The 23,527-nt window shown below is 33.4% G+C and overlaps 1 protein-coding gene across 8 annotated transcripts in view; it reads left to right on the top strand.

Moving 5' to 3' along the window:
• The window catches only part of LOC118745010 (heterogeneous nuclear ribonucleoprotein L), a 409,030-nt gene that overhangs the window by 279,701 nt on the left and 105,802 nt on the right, over positions 1 to 23,527 (top strand). For 6 of the 8 annotated variants that reach the window (XM_036478507.1, XM_036478511.1, XM_036478514.1 and 3 more), the window contains exon 6: positions 14,242 to 14,313. The exons of the other annotated variants lie outside the window; for them this stretch is intronic. In XM_036478507.1, the coding sequence (XP_036334400.1) occupies positions 14,242 to 14,313 (72 nt within the window). The remainder of the gene's footprint in view (positions 1 to 14,241; positions 14,314 to 23,527) is intronic. 8 annotated transcript variants of the gene reach the window in all.

Below are 23,527 nucleotides of genomic sequence, written 5' to 3'. Positions count from 1 at the left end.
AAAAAAAAAAAATGTCACTACATCGTTTGGCTCGATATATTTTATAAACATAAATACAACCCCTTTTTAAAAATTTTGCAAACTAGTTTAAGTTTTCTTGTTTTGCCAGTAACGCTGATGTTGAACAGATTTTTGTCGCAATGAAAATTATAAAGACTTAGCAAAAAAAATTATTAAAATAAAGTAGCTAAATTAATTTTTGAATATTAAATTAAAATGTTACAAACAATGCTTATCATAGCTATGCGACACTTCCATATTGACTATTTGTTTTATATATATTTTTTACTTTTACTTTTTTATAAAAATACAGTTTATTATTTAACAAGAACCACATAAAGCCTCAATATTTTTACAATGTTGAAAAAATATCAAAAAACTTCTGTAAAAAAGTGCTAGTTTGAAGCTTGATGATTTTGAAATTTTCTTTGTTTTTTTTTGATTATGTCAGTCATTTTTTTCCAAACGAAGTATTCTCAGCGATATATTTATGTTGAGAAAATCAGCAGCATCTTTAACAAAAAAAAAAAAATGCCAAAAATCAAAGATACTTTAAACTGGCACTTTTCTACAGAAGTTTGTTGATTTTTTTAAACATTTTAAAAAGATTGAGGATATGGTTATTGTTAAATAACAAACTGCTTTTTTATAAAAAAAAGGAATTAAAATTAAAAAAATTATAAAACACATAGTCAATATGGGAGTGTCTACCTATGATAAGCACTATATGATACAATTGAATGGGCTACAAAGCTGCATACCTAAAATATTTCTAAAAAATCGAATTTAAAAACTTGACATTTTTACGAAAACTTTTTGATTTCTTTTTCAAACATTATTTAAAGATTGCAACTTAGTATTATGCAGTATTTGTTAAACAATAATCTATATTTTTATGAAAAAATAATTAAAATTAAAAACTAATAAACTAAATAGCTTTAAGCTTGTGAGTGTCGTATCGTAATGATAAGCACTATACTATTTGCAATGTCAAACATAGCAGAACATTAAAAAAATCTTTAATAAGTTGGCCATTTATAACTTATTGTTTAATAGCATATTATCTTTTTTAAGCTCATAGCTTTTTTTGTCGTAACCAACACAAAACAATGCACGCGTGCAGAAATCAGCATACATAATTTTTTTAAATGTACCCGATTTCTAAATTTTTCATTTACAACCTAGCGGCAACACTGAAGCTGACGTATTCATTTGATCCAACTAAATCAGTAGTTGAGCTGCTATAAAGTACAGACCACCCTAGAGCAGAGTCAGTATTGGCACAGTGGCTTTTTTACAATATATGCAAACATTTTTATTCTCATATTTTTCCGACAATTTATAGAAATATGATGCATTGTACAACAAAAAACTTAAAAATATAATTTCTAAACTTTGTGCAAAACTCGCGAAAATTCAACAAATTTTCATGCAAATTTTCAACTATTTAATCAGATTTTCTAGATTTTTTTGAGTATGCAGTTTTGCAGCCCATTAAATTCGCGTTGATTTTTGAGATTTTTTTGTTGGAAGTGTTTTGAATTTTTTCCCTATAAAGTATTTTCGATTTTTATTCTTTTTTTTTGTATGGGAGACTGCGTGAAAAAAATTGCCAAAAATCAGCGTTAATTCGTAGCTACGTAAAGCTTCTGATTTATTAAAATAAAGGTGATTGGGCTACAAATTTGCAAATTAAAAAAATTATTCTAAAAAATCTGATTAAAAAGTTGAAAATTTGCATGAAAATTTACTGAATTTTCGCGAGTTTTGCACAAAGTTTAGAAATTATATATATTTATGCTTTTTGTTGCAGAATTAACCATAGTTTTATAAAAAATTAACGGAAAAATATTAGAATAGAAATTGGTGCATATATTGTGCAGTACTTTTTGGCGGCAAAGTATGTAGAAGGTATACTTTTATGGGTCCTACGATGGATCTATATTGACATATACATATAACGCATATTAAAACCCCTATCTCTGTTTTGATGGCCTCTTCTGGTCCGAGATCCATCAATTTGCCTTATCTTGAACGCCTTGCGATGAACTATTTTAACTTTGTACTAACTTAGCAAAGCGTGAATATTGCATCTTATCTCAAGCGCTCTCAGACAAACCATCCCAAATCAGACGTACCTCGGCAGTGGTCTTAAGCTATATTAATTTAAACTTTTCTATAACCGAGCTAAAACAGCTTAAGAGCAATGCCAAGGGTTAAGGCAAAGTAGCTGTGTGAAGATAGTTTGTCTGACGGCGCTTGGGATAAGACAAAGCAATCGTACTTGGCTGATCTAGTACAAAGTTAAGACAGTTTATCGAGTTAAGATAGTTCAACGCACAGCGTTCAAGACAAAATAAGTTGATGACTCTCGGACCAGTTGAAATAAAGAAATGCAGGGTCATCGGTTTATTGTTTGTAAGTTGTAACATTTGATTGAAAAACTACTTATACTTGGAAACCATATCGTCGATGTTTTTGCAAAACCGCCCATCGACCAGTTGCAAAACCGCCTAAATCGCCGTTGTGGCAAAAATGAGATTTGGTAACCCTGAACTCCAGGCATCGAGATTTATGCATAGAAGTCTTTAAATCGTTATTAAAACAACGGATTCGTAAAATAATAGCTAGAGAAAATACCGCCTATCAAGGCAATGCGTTCAAAGAATAAACCGTTTTTTCGCTCTCCTGTAAAATTTTAGTGCCATAAGATAGGCGGTTTTGCAATTGGGCGATGGGCCGTTTTGCAAAACCATCGACGATATAAGTATTTAAAAAAAAAAGACTTATGCAAAAACTGCAAAAAATTTACATATAAAACTACAACTGGAGTACGCCAAACTACAGGTAGGTACATTTTATACAAATCATGCTATACCTCCATAACTATCACCACCACCAACAACACCAACCAAAACATCGCCAACACAACGCCAACAGCTTGCCGCAGTGCCACCAACTCGAGCACTCGTAACGTTAACTACAAAACTTTCAAGTTCATGCTAACAACCACCCAAAAATTATAAACGAAAATCAAAAACGAAAAAAGTAAAACTCAAACGAAAACAACGACAAACAAGACAGGTCAAAACACTGCAACAATAACAACAACAATGCCAACAATAAACTAAACCGAGAAAAACAATAATAACTTAAGTCATCAAACAACAATAACAATCAACTAAAACCAACAAACGGAAAAGTTTGAAAAAAGTTTTGTCAGGTTTTGAAAAGGATTCAAAAACAAATAAAATGCGAATTAGCCAGCCACAAAGTGAGGTCACAACATGTAAAGCACTTCTAACGAAACAATGAAAACACCAACAACAACAGCCAATCGAACAAGCCAAACGAACATTAACAATCAAGCAAACAAGTAAACTACAATCAAATAACAATCACGCCACAGCAACAACAACAAAGAAACAAGCAAAACACAGCGCTAAAATATGGCAGACAAGCAAAATTTGAAAAACTCGTAATAAATTTTCCAGAAAAAAGGGGGTGGGTGGTGTAGAGAAAGAAAGCAGTGTTGCACGGCTAGCGGATTTGTGCCTGGTGACAAATTTGGATAGTAACCTTAATGGGAATATTTGGAAAGTTCCATAGTCATAATTGTATATGGGAAGCCAGTATTAGGAGAAGTTATTGGAAGCTGAGATTTTTGGGGTTTATTTCTTTATTGCTAACGCAATACTTTTATTGAATGAATATATAACGAAATGCACAAATGTCAAAAACATAAAAACATGTACAACATCATGCTTGAAACACTTTCTAAGTCGCTTTTTTCGATCTAGAAGACCTCAATACAGGCACAGAACAAAGATGAATACTGCAACAAAAGTAACAGAAATATAATAAGTGTTCTGTAAATTTAAAGCACACGCCAATAGTATTAAAAGCTTTACAACAACAAAAGAAACCACTAACAAACTAACTCAACTATTGAGATCATAATACCACTCATCTCGAGCAGTCAAAGAAACAGCAATACTAACACAACTAATAACACGAAATGTTGGAGAAAAATAATTTACATCAAAAGCTTAGGCAACAAACAACAATACTACGATATAAATTTGTGAATGCACGCAAACAAAAAAATTAGAAAAATCTTTGAAATCGAAATCTGTGAACAAGCGCTTGCCAGTTACTGGCTACAATCTTGATAAACATCCACAAAATACAAGCTTGAAAAAAACCGCATACAGATGCAAAAGCTTTGACTGCAGCAGGAAGCACACGCTTTGACTACAACCAAAACAACAACAACAAGCACAGTTATCACATTTTACAAAAAACTTTTACCAATGAACTGGTCTCAAACCCAGGCAAACTTTTTCGTAATCTCAAGAAGGCGTTCTTCGACAGAAATTGCAGCTTTCCCCAACAACAATGAATTCACAAACAAACACTACTAAAATACTTATAAAATATTCATATTCAGTCTCTTCAGCACCAAAACTTTCGAAAATGAAATTCGTTTGTTAGTACAAATTTTCCAACACAAAAAGCAAACGCATCTACAACAACATTTTCATTTGTCAGTGTTAACTACAACATCAAATATGCTATTATTATGCCTTTTTATGCACATGCAACAATTTTTCGTGAAAAATAAGTAAGCATTGTTTAGATTTTTTCGTGTATGCAAGCAAACAAAAATTTTCAAAAAATTCAAAAACATTCAATTCAGAAATCAACAGAAAGCACAACAACAACAAGTACAACGAATTTTTGTTTTTGCTAAGCTTAAAAAGAAGAAGAAAATTGTCAAGAAAAAAAATTTGCAAAAAAAGAAAAATTCAAAAATGTTACAAATATTGTTATGCCCGTTTCAAAATCAGTACCCTCCCACCAACCTGTCAACCAACAGAAAAACCAAACAAGCAGACAAGTCAAAAGTCAACTCTCTCAAGTGCCTACCACCACAAATTCTTACCATGCAGCATTCAATCAAAAAAAAAAGCAGCAAAAATATTTTATATATATATTTCCCAAAAAACAGGAAACAGAAATAACCAAAACCAAATACCAAGCTAAAACAAGCAGAAAACAAAAAAAATCAGCATACGAAAAAAAATCAAAAAAAAATAGTTATGCAAATTGTTGCACATATGAACATGAAAAAAATTACCCAAAAAAATTATTCGAAACTCAAAAATTTCAACAAAAAGCTCTCTCAGAAACAAAAACTGCAAACTTTAATAAAACTCATGCAAAATTTTAAAACAAAATAAGCAAAAAAAAAACAAATAAGAATGCAAAAAATTTTAAACTCAAAAATGCCAATTCTCGATTGTTTGTCTGTGTGCAGGGTTAGCGGTGGCAAAGACGACGTCAGCAACATAGTGGATGACTATAATAACGACTACAGCAACAACAACGACGACGGCAGCGTACAACGCCAACAAGCGACGAACGCAACAAGGTCAACAGCAGCTGGCTGCCACATCGATTAGCAACTCCACGGCTACTACTAATTCTACTGCCACCACTACTATTACCACTTCTATTTTGAAAGCTTAACAGTTTGCCCAAAAATGCATACGAATTATTCCAAAAAACTACAAGTTTTCCATAAAATATTTTTGAAAACGGAAGAAAGCGAAAGCAATTCAAATTGTCTGTGTTGAAACCTAAAGATATTCAAGAGTTCAGAAAAGCGTATTGAATCATGGGCGCCGGGGAAGATGACAACAGAAAAGAATGTGGCACTGGAAAGTCAAGTTGCGCCGAAGACGAGAAAAAAACCAAGTACTGGTCGTAAAACTCGCACGCCCCACCCCTAGGCTGAAAAATCTTTACTCCACTTGTGCTTGTAAAAGTGCTTGAAAAAATGTTTTTGAATTTTTTGCAAATTTCAAAAGTTACAAAAAAATTTTGAAATCCGATGCGAAATTTTGATGCTACTTATTGTTGTTGTAGCTGCAGAGAAATAGCATTGTACGCATACAAGATGATAGCAACTTTGGGGTGGTCAGTAGTGTGAGTAGTAGTATCGAGTTGTGGTAGTGGCGGTGCCAAGGCAAAAAAATAACAAAAAAAAAAAAAACGTCTGAACCACATCGAGTTGCAAGGCCGAGGATGCGCGGTAAGCGGTGCATGCTGCAGCGTGTGGAGAACGTGTTTTGGGCAAATGTTGCAGGTATTATTTTGTTGTAAATGTAAATTCATATATTTTATTTAAATTTGTATGCATACAAACACTGTATATTTTATATGGCTGGATTATTACTTAGGTTGGCTCTGAAAATATAAATTTTGTAACTTCCCTTCGCCAAGGGTTGAGGGTTTTTGTAAACATCATATGCCTTTCCGTTTTAGCTAAGCCCTTAAAACAGCCAAAATATATTTTTTTCATCACAAAAAAAAACAGTACTAAATGTATATCCTTTTAAGAGATGTTGACCTTAATTATCTCCATCGACGAATTTATATAATTAAACCAATTTCTACCCGACTAAACAGTGTGACCAGATGATCACAATACATGAAGCTCAAGCTAAATTGACTTAAAGGAAAATTTAGAAAAATTTAGAAGCAGTGAAAGTAATTTTTTTAGCAAAAAACACAACCGACTTCAATTCTCATATATAAATTTAGGACTACCGTTACGTTTTTCATGATCCAATGTTCGGATCTAAACCAAATTAGTATGGGACCACCTGCCAGACATTACCTTTCCGATAGAAGAAGAATTATCGAAATCGAAAAAATATTCCGATGAGTTGATAACCTTCTCCCTTTTTTGAAGTCGGTTAAAAAATTTACTCATTCAATCCGTTTTTAAATTTCGCTCAATACTTTCCACTCAGCCTTAACCCTTTATGGACTGTAAACCTATATTTAAAAATATACACGATGAATTAAAAACCTTTTTTTTTGAATAGGATAAAAAACGAAAGATTTTTCCTAAAAGAATATAAACAACAATTATATTTTTACAATTCTAATTTTGTAATTTCTTTATTTTTTCTAGGAATTTTTTTAATTTATTTGCTTTGAAATGAACTGTTTTTAATATTTTTTCTAAAAGTTGCTCAATTTTCCGAAAAAATGTTTTCTGCAAATATGTTTGATGTTTCTATAAATGTAGGTATCTTTTATAAAAATTATTATTTTTTCTAAAAAAAAAAACAATTTTTTCTTTAAAATTTATTTGTTCTTTAAAATGTATTTTTTCTTATAAAATTATTTTATTCATAAAAAGTTATTATTTTTGTATAATAATTCTTTTCTAAAAATAATTGCATTCTGGAAATACTTATTTCTAAAATTATATTACAAAAATATATACTGATTGACACAATTTTCTTATGGGTGGGAAACTCCTTGGGAAGCATGTTTCTCTTGGTTCTGGAGGGGTTAAGTGCTTGTGATCTCTTAAGGCGACTCTTTGCTCCTTTTTGTGTATGGAAATTTCGGGCCTTCTAAATCGGCTTCGCTTAGAAAGTGATAATTTTCATGCTTGCCCTATTTTTCCTTTGTTTGGCATCCGTTTCTTCGGAAAAGCAAAACAAAATACACCTTCTCATCATATGCTTCAGAATTGAGGTACTTCTAACACAGCTTCCAAAGGTAAGCCCTTGCCTGAAAGTGTTGACTAGTAAGAGCTCCTCATTTTACCGACTGGTTATTAAAGCAACACTTATATACTCGCCTTTTCATATGTTTGCTGTAAGAATTTATCATTGCAGTTAAATTAATCCTTCATCTTGGATGCTCGAATTTCCAAAGGTTAGTCTCATTAGTCAAACATTTCCGAATAGGGAAAACAGCGATAAGGATAAATGGATAGTTCAACGCATTATCATTACTATAAATGCAGTTTTTTTTGTCAGTATCACTAAAAAAGCCAGAAAAAAGGTGCGAAGCTAGATATGAAATTCCGAGGCAAGAGGCAAAATGAAGTTGCTAAATCTAGCCCCAAAAAAGCTAATCTGGGCATAGTGCTGAGCAAGTGCATTTAAGCTACAACAAAGTTAAAAAATTATTAATTTTTATAAGAATCGTTCTTAGATAGCTGCAGTTTCATCTCCCTATAGGCTGCAGTTGTTTGAACAAATATATGAAAGGGAGTCCATCTTAGAGGCTACTCCAGACTCGCAAATAAAGCAAGATTTCGGCGACGGACAGACATGGTAAGCTTTGAAGTTAATTGAGATGTATTTTGCCAGTTTTTGTAGCAGTGTTTTCTGCTACCATGCCAAAGATGTATACTACAGAATCGCACTGATCCACATGATCCGAGAGTAATAAGAGTTTCCCCAAGATGAGAGTTTCAAGGAAGTCTATTGGCTAGCATAATTCCTTGATATTTGATCTTCTCGGAGCATTGAAGCACTCCACAGTTGAACGAACCTTTATCATTGAAATAATGAAAAAAAAAAACTTATTTTGGTAATGCATCCGTAACTGCTTAGTGGTTAAGCTCTCATTGATTTAGTAAATAGTAAGCGGAATTTCCATTCTTTAGAGAAAAAATTTGGGAATATAACTTTGAATGACGTCGCTATTAATGTCTCCGCCGAAATTATGTATCTTGGTCTAATCCTGGACTCCAAACTTCTCTGGAAAACTCATGCTGACGCAACAACAACCAGAGCTACGAAAACACTAATGATGTTTAATCGTCTAGGAGGCAAGATCACTGAAAAACTAGGATCCCAGCTTGTTTTCTTTTATTTAGTTCTTCACATCAGTAACTTAAAATGCCAAGTACATTGGCATACAATTCTTGGAATTAAGGCAGTGGGCTTCACTACGTGAACGGGGTTGTTTGGCAGGTTGGCCATTGTGATTCCACAACTCCTGCGACCTAACTATAGCTGGCTTTAATGAATTTCATTACGTCATAAAGAGAGAAGTAGCAGAGCTGTTCGACTGTCTTCTTTGAGCCCGGGTCCTTGCAGCTGCGACAGAACTTATAAAAAGGTAAACCATGTCCCCGACGGGTCAGTGCTGTGCAGACTGCCGTAAGTTTGTAGGCATTTTCTTTGCTCATTCTCAAAAGATCTCTTGTTTTAAGTGGGCCAGTCCTGTACGGTTCCAACTCTTATGATGAATTTCGCCAATTCCGACCTTGATCCCTTTGAGTGATGCACCCATGTCCACCGCAAGGAACACATTCAGTGCGGAGCTCGTCCGCGCTCTCGTTTCAGTATATGTTCCAGGACCTATGCATATTAGTGTAATTTCTTATTGAAGAGAAGTCGAGGTCCGCTCTCTTCTACAGTTATCCACTAATTGGGATCTAATCGAGGTAGAGGAAATTGCCTGAATAATCGCTTGGTCCTGGTAGGCGGAGAGTTTCAGGTAGATGCTAATCTTTGGTTTTTATTTGCTATTCAAAAGAATTTTTTTTGGTTATTATAAAATAAACTTTCAATATTAATAAAAAAAATCCCTGCACCAAAGCTGCATTCTATGTTTGGTCCGTCCGTGAACATCGTTAATCCCTCAGAGAATTGAACGCTTCCAGGGTTTAATTGGTGAAATTTATGGTACAACTTTTTGGACCATCAACCTCTTGAGATCCTCGTTGGGAGTAACATCCAACTGTAGTATGAAACTTTATAGCAGATAATTGCGGGCTGATTGCTGATGATTTTCCCAAGACTGACAGATATTTCAACACAGCATATGAAATAGAAAAAGCTCAACTTTTTGCTTATATCCAAAAATCTTAATAAAATGCTTTCACTCCTCGACTTAAACACTTCAAGCAAGAAACCTTATAGCTGGTTGCTAGTGTGGATTTTGATTTGCTTTCTCACATACGATTTGGTTAACGAGTTAATCGCATTTTTTAAGTTGTTTTCATTTCTAAAATCAAATGTACTTAAATGTGTTATAATATTCATTTTATTTTGCTTGAAGTTTTATTATTTTTAAGTAATAGTTCACACAATGTATGTACTTAAATATAACAAGTTTAACACGCCAAAAATAAACAAAAAAAATGTCCACTTTCAATCTCAATTGCTAACCATAAACACCGCTTAAGTGCCATATTTGGAATTGAAAACTATAAAATCGCCAATAAATATTTATGACGCGAAATTTTCAAATGCTGCTGCTGTTAACGAGTGCGACAAGCACATATGTACTTACATAGTATGTGGGGCGTTCGATACCAAAACGGACGGGGTTCCCACTTCATGTGTTTGATTTGTTTAAAATTTTTCGGGTGGACGCATAAACATAAAGAATAAATAAATACGAAATTTGAGCTTGATTAATACATTTCTAAAAACTTCACTGCACAAAACAAAAACAAATCGATTTAATAGTTTTCCAAATATCTCGAGAACGAGGCGAGGAAAAAATTTGAAAAAAAAAAATCACACATACACACATCAAAAAAAGAAGTATTTAATTTTTTTTTCTAGAAAAAATTTTCACATACAAATTTTTTGAAAAAAATTCTATAAAAAATTTAAATACCTTTGGGATTTTTTTTAATTTTTTTTTGAGATGGCATATTTTCAAACACTTTTTTATCAAAAAATTTGTATGTGGAAAATTTTTCAAGAAAAAAAAACTTAAAAACATTTTTTTTTTCATAGGGAATTTTGATGTGTATGTGTGATTTTTTCAAATCATTTCCTCGCCGCGTTCTCGCGATATTTGGAAAACTATTGATACGATTTCTTTTTGTTTTTGTGCAGTAAAGTTTTAAAAAATGTATTAATCAGGCTCAAATTTTATATTTATTTATTATATGTTTGTTTTGTTTATTTGGCATGGAACGCCCCACATACATATGTATGTAGTAACATATTTGTACGAGCAATACATAAATGTGCAATTGACAACATTCTAAAGCGGTCAAGCGAATGGCGAACAACGCCACAAAATTGGCAATACCTCGGCCGCTGCTGCTCCTCTTGCTGCTGATGTGGCATACGAGATGTGGAGATGTGGTTTTTATGATGCAGTAAAGCACTTTTTTCACTTAGTTTCCCAGGCATTTTTAGAAGCTAGCCAAACCCGCAAGTAAAATAAAACCTTCCAGCAGATTTTTGATGTCAATTATGTTGAATGGAAATTTTTTATGTGCTCGTAGCGCGAATGCGTTTATGAATTGGTATGTTGTTGGCATTGTTGTTGTATTGCAATTAAATGTATTGCATGATTGTTTTTTTTTTTCATACTTTGTTGCTTTGCTGCAACCTTGACTCACATAAATTGCGTTTGTAAGTTCGAGCGCTGCAGCGTGTGTGCTTTAAAATGGGCATAACAACAGGTAACAGACGACGAATAGGCGAGCGGACGAACTGACTGTTGGATAGTTGGACTACTGCACGCCTTATGGATCACCTGCCGCGGACTGCGGTTTAGAATAATAAATGTGCAAATGTATGTCCATATCTCTCGTTAACCATTGTAAACTGCGTAGTGTTGCCACACGTCACCGCCAAACGCTTGCGCGCATTCAGTTGCGGCGGTGTTGTCAGCCGGCCGCCTATAAATTTTAATGAATTCATTTTTTCTAAATTAAAACGCAAAAGCGTATATGACTGACCTGAATTCACTCGCCGTATTGGAAGTTCAAAAATGTATTCCAATCAAAGGCTGATGTTTTTATGTGACTGAGGTATGCCTTGTTTTTTCTCTATTAAATTCTGCTATTAATTAAAAATAATGTAAAACAGACTTTTGATTGTAATGCAGACTCTTGAAACAGTATGTACGTATGTATCTACATTCATATACTAAAACTGTCGACAACTGAAGCAGCCTGTTCCACTTCAAATGCTTACCTGGGTTTCTAATTCTTCTAGAAACTATGCTTAAAACAATAAAATAAAAAAAATGTAAAAGTAGTTTTATGGAAGCATACCTCAGCATCATTTTGTACAATGTTTAGTTCTGACTAAGTAAAAAGTTTAATGCAAAAAATAAATTTTTAGTTTTTTTTTTGTTAAGCATTTTTATATTAAAATACTGTGATGAGAAAATCTTGTATATAAAAATAAGTGCACGTTTTTGGTGTTGCCGGAAATTGGTATAGAGATATTTGAAATAATTCCATAAAATGGGCGCTATTGCAAAAGAGGGCGTGGCACTTCCCATCTGCTATCTATATACATAAAAATGTTGTGTTCGTTTGTAACAGGCCTCAAAACTGGAGAACGGCTGCATTATCATCATTTATGATGCAAAAATTTGGAGGGTTGCCACTTGTTTGAAATTTTTAAATTCAATTAAATTGATCAAACAAATGAAATATTAGAATGTGGGTATCAAATTGATGAGGTTTTAGAACGATTACTGTTGGTGATATTTTTGGGAGGGTTGCCAGCTATTTACAAATTTGAACTAAGTTAAATTGATAAAATGAATTACATATGACAATCTGGATATCAAAAGAAGCTTAGGAAAGATAACTGTTGGAAATACCTTTTAGGAGGGCTGCCACCTGCTGGAAAATTTTACCTCAGTCAAATTGATGAAATAAATGAAATATTGCAATGTGGGTATCAAACTAAAGAGTTTTGGAGGGCTTACAGTTGAAAGGATTTTTGAGGAGGGTTGGTTGGGTATCAAACGAAGAGGTTTGAGAACGATATCTGTCCTATCTACGGATGGTAGTTCCCACCTCTAACTACTCATCTACTGCCGCCGTAGTTTTTCGAGACACTTTAGACTCAGAGGTGTGCGGCCTAATGTACAGCGTAGATTCCACTGATCTTACCTTCTACTGAGAAAGGCTTAGTCGTTCGTGAGAAATTTCATTATAAAAAATTTCACCAATCTCTTGGACTGAAACTATTTTTAGATACATGTGCGGTTTCTCCGCCTTGGGAATAAGTGTCAGCTCTACAATCCTCCCAAGATATAGGTCTAAAGCAGCTCGCATAGACGGGAGCCAGCCAACGACATGACACCTACATACACAGACCTTTGCAATTATGCAGGAATGATGCGATTTGTTGACAGGGACTTTTGGAACTTTAACGAGTCAATCACCCAAATCATGCGACGTTTCTTCAGTAGTTCACTAGAAAAGAATGGGGCACCGGTAGATTCACGCAGTTCGGCGTTACGGGTCATCGACCAACAGTTCGGTTTTATATATTTTAACCGAGAGCCTACTCTTTGAACATGTTGTTTCATACAGCTATTGACTAACTAGACCCTCGGTTACTATGTCCTCATTGCTGAAGTTAGGCTATTAGTTATTTTCTGAAAAAATTGGGCTTAAAAAAAATTACAGGCTGTTTGCTTAGGTTTTAAAACCCTAAGGGCCATTTTCTCAGGTAGCTTTTAAAATTTATCTACTCTTTAAACACAATTTTTTTCCAGAAAAAATGTGTTCGAAGGGCACATAAATTTCAAAAGCACGCAAGGCGCTAATACTTCTCAAATATTTTCTTTTCATAGTTTAAAACGAAAGCTTTTAAAACCATGACACAATTATTCACAAGGTATTGTCTTCCCAGCCAGTTTTGCGTCACATCGAAATTCTTGCTCTTGCTCACTTATAGTGGAAATGGGCTATAAGACTATAAGACTTTTGATATAATTTTTCTATATTAGTCTAATTTAAAATGAAAATTTTTGAAACCACTATTCATTTTAAATTTCCAGCTTTTTGAGTATAATTTTTATTTTGTATTTTTTTTTTATTGTCAGTTTTTTAATTATTTGAGTTCAGCACCATTCATTGTATGTTAATTAATATTCCACCTCGCTATATTTAAATTTAATATAAAGTAGAATTTTTAGCTCCAATATTTATGCCATTCTTCCTTATATACATATTTACATATATTTAAACAGCAGCTAGCTCACAACATAAACATGCCTGCATGCTCCTGCATCCCCAAAATATTACTGTGAAAATAAAAAAAAACTTACAATGACCACTACACGCTGTGGCTGTGTGTGTGTGTGTGTGCGCGCGAGTATCGGGTGGTGAGGGGTGGCGTAGCAAAAAACTGAGCAACACAAATTAAACAAAAATAATGTAAAACAATTAATAACTAAAACAAGAATAAAACACAATCACAGAAAGTTTTTTTTTTTGCAATTAAATTAAACAATTTCCAACAATTTTCAACAGAAAAAAGAAAAAACAAGATTTAAATCAAAATTAAAACAAACAAAAAATAGTGATTTATACTCACTACCAACCACTACTACCACTACTACTACTACTACTACTACTACCACTAGCAAACCACTACTACTCTACTACTATCTACTGTCTTCTCTCTTTAATTGCAGTTAAGGAGATTGGAAACGGTCGATCACCGCTGCTACAAGAGCCGCTCTATGGAACACGCCCACAGCCCTACAGTGAGTAGTAGTTTCGAATTAGTTTCAAAAACAAATTAGTGCTCCTCCTTTTACACGCACACACACACACACACTCGCACTGTCGCATGTGCTCGCGCGCATAACGGCAGACAGATCTAAACACATAAGAGTTTCTTTAGTTTTGAAGTATTTTTTAAGAAGTGTGCTCTCGAATGTTTGCGCTAAATAATTTATTAGCTCAGTTGGGGGTTAGCGAAAAAGCTGCATATTTTTAGCTGAGCGAGCGCTGAAAGCTAGAGCAAGTGAAGTGAAGTAGCCAAAAGGCCAAAGCAGCTCAATCAGCGAGCACCTAATACTTCAGTAGAGTTGCTTGAAAAGAAAAAATGCAAATTTTCTTTAGAGTTTTCAAGTTAATGTAAAATGTAAATGGCTGTGATTTCTCTAAGTCAATTCCCAACGCCACTGCTGCTGGTGCTGTTGAATTCGTGAGTGGAAAAAAATTTGGCTCTTTAGTTACACGCCATTGCCAGTTCAAGTACTCACTTCCTCGCCACTTAAATCTCAGTTTTTTTTTTTTGTTGCTATGCATTTTTCAATTGGCAAACTGAGTGATAGATCTGATCCAGCATGCGCTTCTGTGTCTGCCAATAGCTTGCGAAACAAGAAAATAGAAAAGTTCCAATCTCTCTCAAAGCTCGACTATCAATCGCTGCTAGCTACCGGTTGCAACTGAGTTGGCCTGCTGGCATTCCAAAGCCCCACTCATGCACCGACGCCGCCTTCGACTAACATTATCTTGTTCAGCTGCTTGCTCATTTATATTTATTACGCTTTTTCGTGTTGCATTCAAACATTTCATTTCGCATTTTTATACATTTTTCAAACAAGCACACATACATCGACTTTCATGGACTTACTTACATATTCAATATTACTTACTCTTTGGCGCATCGTCAAACGCCAAAAAGGCTACTATATTTTTTATTTGAACTCAGTTTTACTTGAGGCACAGTGTTATCGCCTGCCTCCTCCGCTCGACTAAATATGACTCTCCGGGGAAATTAGTTGGCGTGGCAAGTTCGCTACACACGCATACATACACACATCTAAATTCATATTTAATACATGTGTAGTCAAGTTTGCGGCCATATTAATATAGTCGCTCATAAAAAGTATTTTTTTTTTTCCATTTTCCATTCCTCATTCCTCATATTTTTGTGTTTTGTATTTATTATCTGCTGCATAAAAACGCTGCTCCCTTGTCTGTCTCCTCGGAGTGTATCGCCAAAGCAGTTTGATGCCTTTTGTGCTAATTTCGAATGAAAGTAGTTATTTTTATATTGCAATATATTTTAGCGCTTACTTACTTCCCTCTCCTACAGCCTCTCGGGTTGCTTGAATTATTGCGGCATCAGTTAAATTACTGTTTCTCGCGTGTATGTGGTTTTGGTTTATTTATTATTTTATATTTTATACATATATTTTTTATGTTATTTTTTGCAATTTTATTTGTAATTTAAGTGCACTTTGTGACGTGAGTTTTATTTTGCTTTGATACTTTGATTTAAGTTTTAATTAGAACTTTTTCATTAATTTAAATATTATGAATGTCATTACTGAAATGAAAGAAACTAATTGGGTTTTCCTATAGGTCTGTTTATTTTATAGGCACTTCAATTGTAGTTTTTGTAGATACTAAAAATAATCTCCGAAAAAGCATACATACTAGTTTTAAAAATTTTTGAAAGTACGGTTAACCAAAAACAACCTACGCAGCGTACTTTATTAGGCAATAACAGGTGCTCATTGCTGCAGCTTGTTACAAAAAATGCTCGCTAAACAATTTTATGGTGACAATTCCGCTCAAAAATAACTGGTTACATCAATTTATATTTTTTTATAGCTAGACACATTTTGTAAGTTTTTTCCTATAAAATAGCATTTCCTACGCAGAAATAACTCGAGACTAATTAATTAAGTTTTCTTTCAAGGCGGTAACTCTACCAGAAAAATTTCGATAACATAATACTTTAAAAAATTGTGTTGGATAAATTAACTAATTTTTGTTTTGTGGCTGGCAACACTATTTTAAGTTTTTTTGCGGCAAAATTCTATAAAATAACTTTTCCCCTCAAAAACAAGTGTAGGTAAGATTTAATTAAACTTTATCATGGGCGGCAACTTACAAAAAAAAACCCGTGTTAAAATACTCCAAAATAATTTGCTGCTCTTGAAATTTTCTTTGTTTAATTAATCATAATTTTTCGTGGTTATAACACTATTGCAAGTTATTTCTAGATTCAAATTTTATAACATACATTTCCCCACTCAAGAATATTTTTAGTAACTTAATTCAATTTTTTCATAAGGGGCAAGCTACGTTAGCAATTTTTTTACATATATTTTTAGTCCAATTAACTATAATTTTGAATAGGTGGCAGCGCTGTTGCTTACTTTTTCTGCGCCAAAATGCTGAAGAAAAAATTTTTCAATTCAGAAATTGTTCTATTCTAAATAAACTAATTTTTTTTACTTAAGGCAACCCTGTAACAGAATTTTTTAAAATTCTTAATTTTCCTTTGACACTCATATGTTTGTGCTGTACAACTTTTGTGTCTCTGGGGAACCCAATACTAAGAAATAAATAGCAACAGCAGGTTTTATATTTTTGGGTTTGCTGATAACGTATTTGAGGCCTGATTTTAAAAGTTCAAAATGGCGCAAAAAAAAATAAAAATCTACTAGATTCACCTAAAACAATCGGGGGTTCTTAATCTTACTGATTACGAATCTGAAATTAGATTTTAAAAATTCAAAATGGCGGATCCATATGGGATCTACCATTTATCATGGAAAATTAAAATCGAACGGGCGTACATGGCGTATGAGTTACATTCGCATCTCGTCTGAGTAACTCGTAGCCATAGTTGAGATGCCATCGTTTTAAGACCTTAATATTTGTAATCCGTCCCTTAGAATTTTGACCATCGTACTGTTCCAGTTGACTGGAACGTACCTTATAAAACTGATTTATTCTTTTTAAGTGCTTGGAATAGGTGACAACCCTTGGAAAAAGTATTTATGCATTAATAAGTTATATGGCAACCCTATTTTAAATTATTGTTAAATAAACCAAATTCAAACATTTTATGGCGAGAGAGGGCTATTTTTATGACGCCTCCGAACGGCAGCTTGTCATAATTCTTTACGGCAGAAATACACTGCCAGTTTCCGTATTGCCTAACGAAGGGCCACTGCAATCGCAGAAAACATTTTCCATAATTTCGAGACTGTCGATCCAGCATCGGCACATAGCCAGTGGTCATTTGACTGCGATGGACGACATATAAGTATTAAAGATGTGAAGTAAGTTTAAAAAGCTCCTGCAGCAAGAGGCAATCTAATGCACATGGTAACCCTGGTTTTCCTAATACTCGGCCGTTTAATACAAAAAAAGGTCAGACTATAAAATTGATTATGTTTATTAAACTCAATATGGCAACCCATTGAAAAATTTTTAGATTAAAAAAATTGGTGTAATAACTTAAATTAGCAATTCATATCGAACATATTTTACTACATGATAGCATTAATGTAAAAATTTGAAATGCGCAAGTGAAAATTAAGAACGTTTTTTTTCAGCAGTAAAAAAGTCAATCAGCATTTTTATTAAAAAGTGGCATGATAGCTCTGGTTTTCTTAGTAAAGAACAATGTTTTAAAACTGTAAAATTTAATGAAATTTGTATTTTAATTAAACTCAATATGACAACCCTTATTAAAAAAAGGTCTAATGACTTAAATTGGCTATTCATATTAATAAGATTTTCTATAGAAAATTGCGTTGCACGAAAAAAAAATTGAATGGCTAAATGTTGGCTGGCGACCAACTTTGTTGAAAGCGATTAGTTGAAAGTTGAACGCGAAGTTGAACAATGCAAACGTATTTTTATGGCGGATATTTTGATATTTTTTCATATTTTGATATTGTTAATCATTCAACTTTTTTTTTCGTGCAACCCTGCGTTGAGCTGAAGGCAAATGTTGCACGCAAAGTTGAACAATGCAAACACTGCCTTAATTTCGCGAATAATACTCGTATTTTACAGACTAACTGCTATGTGTTAGATTTTTATTTCTCTAAATTTAGATTTTAACAATTTTAAATAAAATTATACGGCAACCCCTTTTCGAACAGTTGAAAAAAAAAATTTTTTTTTGGTCTTTCGTTCGATGCCCATTTTAAGCTCCATTGCGAATTTATTACGTTGTAATTCGAGAGTTTTTTTATGACTACGTGGCAACCCTATTAACAAGTTTGGCAATTTAATGAAAAAGGCTTATTTTGAAAGCGTTACGCAAGTTAAACTAAATTTCTGAGATTTTGTAAGAGTATTTATAAAATATAGCTGTGGCAACTCTATAAAAAATGTACGATAACTAATATTAAAATCATATCGTTAACCATTAAAAAAGCTATCGAACAAATTTAACCAAAAATTTTATACTGGTCCATTAGTATTGGTACCAAATGTTGCTTCGGAAGGATAGATATAAAATAATATTAATTAACTTATCTGGCAGCCCTGCTCAAATTTGTTGATAAAATATTTGTAGTGATTGCGCATAATTATAAATTTTGCATTCAAGCGACCATTAAATTTAAGCGTATTTTTTAATGGAGTTGTTAATTTATTTATTTTTTGCTCCTTTATTTCAGTTCGCTTCATTCGCCTTCCACCATTTTCTTTGCGCTACCTTCCTTAGCCGCATAATTGACCGCAACGTGTAGGCTCATTAAAATTTTGTTTTGTTTTGTTTTGTGATAACAAAATTACAAAAGTACCACAAAAGCCACAGGAGAGACAATAAAGCTGTGATTTCCCAGAATTTCTAGGCAATTTTGTATCAGTTATTTGTAAATAGTACCAGCTACTTATTTTTTCTTTGTTTGCGCAAACCACAAAACCAATTAGAAAAGTTGAGTCCAAAAAGTGCATATTTTGCAAATTTAACTAATTAAATGCACACGAAAATGCTAATTAAATCAAATGGTTGGGACAAAGAAAAAAAGCAGACCTATTGGCAAATTGTAAAAATTTAATTAACTAAATGAAAGTAAGTACCCTGAAGGGGAGAGGAAAAAGCACAAAAAGTGAGTTAGTTAAAACATAAATTTTAAATTTAACATCCCAAGCGGTTCCTACATATCGGCTCTGGGCCGTCAGTGCGTATGAGCAACCTACCGTTCAAAGCCAAATCGCCACAATCGCCTTCGTTATACTCTCGCGCGATTTATATGCGTTTACTCTGACTAATTGCAACATTGCAGCGATTTTTATGTATTTAAAGTAAAAAGCGACTAGCATAATGCCAAGCTTAAAAATTTTTATTAGCGCAAATGCGCGAAGCACTGCGGCAGAGAATAGTAATATTTAATGGAAACGCCTAACTATTGTCCAACAGCTGCGTTAAAATGCAGTTGAAAGTTGAGCACGCAAAAGTACTGTGCTAAAATAGCTAGAAGCATAACAGCTGTTGCGTCACACCCACTCTCCCAATCTGTTCGCTTTTGCGCCAGTCGCCATTTTGGTACATAATTTTGTGGTTTAATTCCTTTGTATTCACTGTTTTGTTTCCTTCAATTCAACTAAAAATTCGCTTCCCGCCTTTTCCTCCCTCATGCGTATGCACAAATTTTAATCTACTCACAAACTTGTACTTCCGTTCGCGATGTTTGCCCGTCTCACCCTTTCCACTGACTTGCATTGGTTAACCAAGAAAAGGCGGAAAATGTTTAATTTTTATGATTTTCATAGTCATGAAATTTAATAGCAGATACTCTATCTGCTGTACAGTTCCTCTTTTTCCCGCGCCTTCGTTATCTTCTTCTTCTATGCTGACCATAAATATATGTATATGAATATATGCATGTGGTCGTTCGTGCGCATGGAAATGCTTCGCGTGAACTGTGGCGGCAGCAACAGCAGCGGCATTGTTGAAAAATTCATAGAACTGCCGAAAAGCATTAAATTATGTAGCGAATTTTTTCGTGCGTGATTTTCCTTTTTTCGCTATAAACTATTTATGCATTTTGCAAAAAGTAAAATTCGCAACATCATTCCATATTTGATTGCGTGCTTTGTTCTATTTTTTTTGCTAGATTTTTTTGCATGAATTTTTATTTAGTTCATATTTATGTATCCCCGTAATCCTTTTTTCGACCATGATTTTTATGGAACTTTTGTAATAAACAATTTTAACAGAGCTTTTAGTACAATTGCAATTAATTTTTTTTATGCTTTTCATTAAGTTACGCGGCTTCGCATGTAATCATGCATCACAGTGACTTTAATTTTAAATTTAATTTACATTTTACTACTTTTTCCTGTAATGAAAATTAAAGATGTACATAGTACATATTTACATATGGAAACACACATGTACACATACAACCTTGGACATATCATTTTGAACCAAGTTCAAAACAAAATTGTTTGCCACTTTTGATTATTTATTATTTTTTACAAATTTTCAATTAAAATATATCGTCACTAGACACGAATAAAGGCGCGAGCTCAAAAGTTGACTTCGAAAAAAGGGGCATAAAAAAACTTTAGCGTCAAAAACTCTTAACATACTTCGCCGAAGTTTTTCATAAGATTTTTTTCCGCAAAATTTTTTTACATGCCTTTTTTCGCCGTCAAAGCATTATCGCGCCTTTATTCGTGTGTAGGGACGGCATGTAGTTCATGACCTAACAGATACCATATAAACCCAAGCTTAAAACTTAGTAGAAAACTGAAAAAAATCATCAATTTTTTCATCAAAAACTCAATATTTTTTCGGAGTATGTTGTTGATAGTTCTTGCTACGTCCAGTAAAGCTAGTCGGATGTATTCTTTAATTTCAAGTGGTTTTTTCAATTAGTTATTACGACCAAAGTATGAAAGACCGTTTGCATATATTTGTCTTACAGTAGACGTACTGGACTTTGGATGGAAGGATTGAGTTGTTAGAAGACCTGCTTTGGGTTTCCAAAGTTTTCTGCGGTCTTTTAAATAAAAACTAGGAGTGCCAGTTACTGTCGAAATTCGACAGTTTTTCTAGTTTTTTAAGAGCCCTGGAGAGGTCTTCTAACTTAGCACGTCGTTTAACTTAAAAGGTATCTACAAAATTAATAATAATTAATATATCTATTTTGGAACTAAAACGTGACTACAATATGTTTACATTGCAATTGATTGATATATTCCAGTTTGTCGATAATTTTCGATAATTTGATACATATCGATAATTCGATGATTTTCAAAAACACTAAAATCCGATAACTCAAAAGAAATCAATGAGTTGATAATTGTGCGTTTCGAAGGCTCGATAAATTTCGATAACTCAAAAAAGTCCATATACGTATAACACCTCAATAAATTTCGATAACTCGGTTAATTTTGATGGCTATATATTTTTCGAAAAAATCCAAAAACTTTGATTCGATAAATCGACAAATTTCAGTAAATAAATAAACACCGATAACCCGATAAGTTCGAAGAACTCAATGCATTACTATACCACCATAAATTTCGTTAACTCTATAAATATAGAAGACTATAAATTTTATTAACTTGACAAAATTTCGATAACTCTATAACTATCCGTAAATTTCGACCCCTAATTTTCTGTGTCTATAAATTTCGACAATGAAATAAACATTTGTCACTTTGAATACCTCGGTTCGTTGCGATAACTCGATAAACATGGATAACTATAAATTTCGATGGCTGTAAACTTCGATGATTCGGTAACTTGATAACCTTCGATAACTAAATTTGTTATGACTGAATTCTTATCGAAAATTTCAATAAATTATCTTCCTTTTCTAAGGAAAAACGCCTTTCCAATGGCGCTCTTGGTTTCAAAATCAAAGAAAAACTTAAGAAATCCCATGAAAAATAGACTGAGGGAAGTTCGAACACAGCTTGGAGTTGAACGCAGCCCATTTTGTGCTGGGTCGGAATATCACAAATGAGACAGAACGAAAATATACAGCAGGTCACTTTAATAAATTTCTTTTGATGCATATCAAGATATTTGTGCTATCCGAAATGGATGTACCCTGGTAGAACAATAGCCTTAGCAACAGTAGAACCAAAGTTCGTAAATTATTTAACCGGACGAAGCTAACCGGATATTTAGACAGGATAAAAAGCAATTTTACCCTAAATAATAAAGAGTATCCAAGTGGATAAGCTTTAGAAGCTTCTGTGAGTTGTATGCACAGCCCAATTCAACAGCATTTCAGTCGAAGGAAAATCGATTGATGCTTTACTATGAGGGAAGGCTAAACAACTTTTTCAGGCACCCACCTCCCAGAGCCTAACCTATATTTATTCTCCGACAGAGAACGTACTGAACAAATTGAAAAATATAGATGATAAAATTTTATACTGGCTAAGAAAATATGTTCAGATCACTGACTGAGGTGAGCGGTGAACACCTTCAAACCATTAAAGTAAGCTGATGGCATACTACCTCCCAGCCATGCTTCAGCAGGCTGAATAACAGTGCATTCAATGTGTACAAGTATTTTACATTTATAATAGCAGAACCTCAACTACAACTACAACACCGTTATACTTCACTATCATGTTTATATATATGCTGCACTTGACAATTCCAAAATTACGTCGAAAATAAATATGCTGACTTCCAAAACGTCAATTGTTTTGCAATACTTACGTACAAAGTATAATGTTCCATAATGCCGAACTACAAAAAATTGACAATGTATACTTTTCCAAAACGCATCCGAAAATTTATTGGAACGCATCTCTAGAGCAATCAGCGCATCAGAAAACGAAGTTGGTGCTTCGTTTGTTATTGGTTAACATTGGTGTTTTAAAAATGGAAAATTGTTCATTGCTAGATATATTGAATATTTAAAATATGCAATGTATATGGTTGCAATGTGTCGCATATACAAACAGTCAGTTTGAATACCGCAGTATGACAGTATATGTACAAACATTGTATTGATACGTTTTGGAAGTCATATATATGTTCATGCATACATACATGCATATGTACCGATAAACTTACTTATACTTATACACTCGTATCTTTGCATCAAGATAAATCAAATTTTCCTATGTACATATATTTATATTTCCTTTTTGTGTTTGTTTTTGATTTGTGTCATCGTAAGTATTCACCAGATTTCTAGTATCCCGTCGTTATGCTAATATTTTATTTTATTT

The sequence above is a fragment of the Rhagoletis pomonella genome, unplaced genomic scaffold (assembly GCF_013731165.1).
Source record: "Rhagoletis pomonella isolate Grant_MI unplaced genomic scaffold, Rhpom_1.0 Rhpom_scaffold_00008, whole genome shotgun sequence".
Taxonomy (NCBI): Eukaryota; Metazoa; Arthropoda; class Insecta; order Diptera; family Tephritidae; genus Rhagoletis; species Rhagoletis pomonella.
Note: the sequence above shows the minus strand (reverse complement) of the source record. Positions and strands in the feature narration are given on the sequence as shown.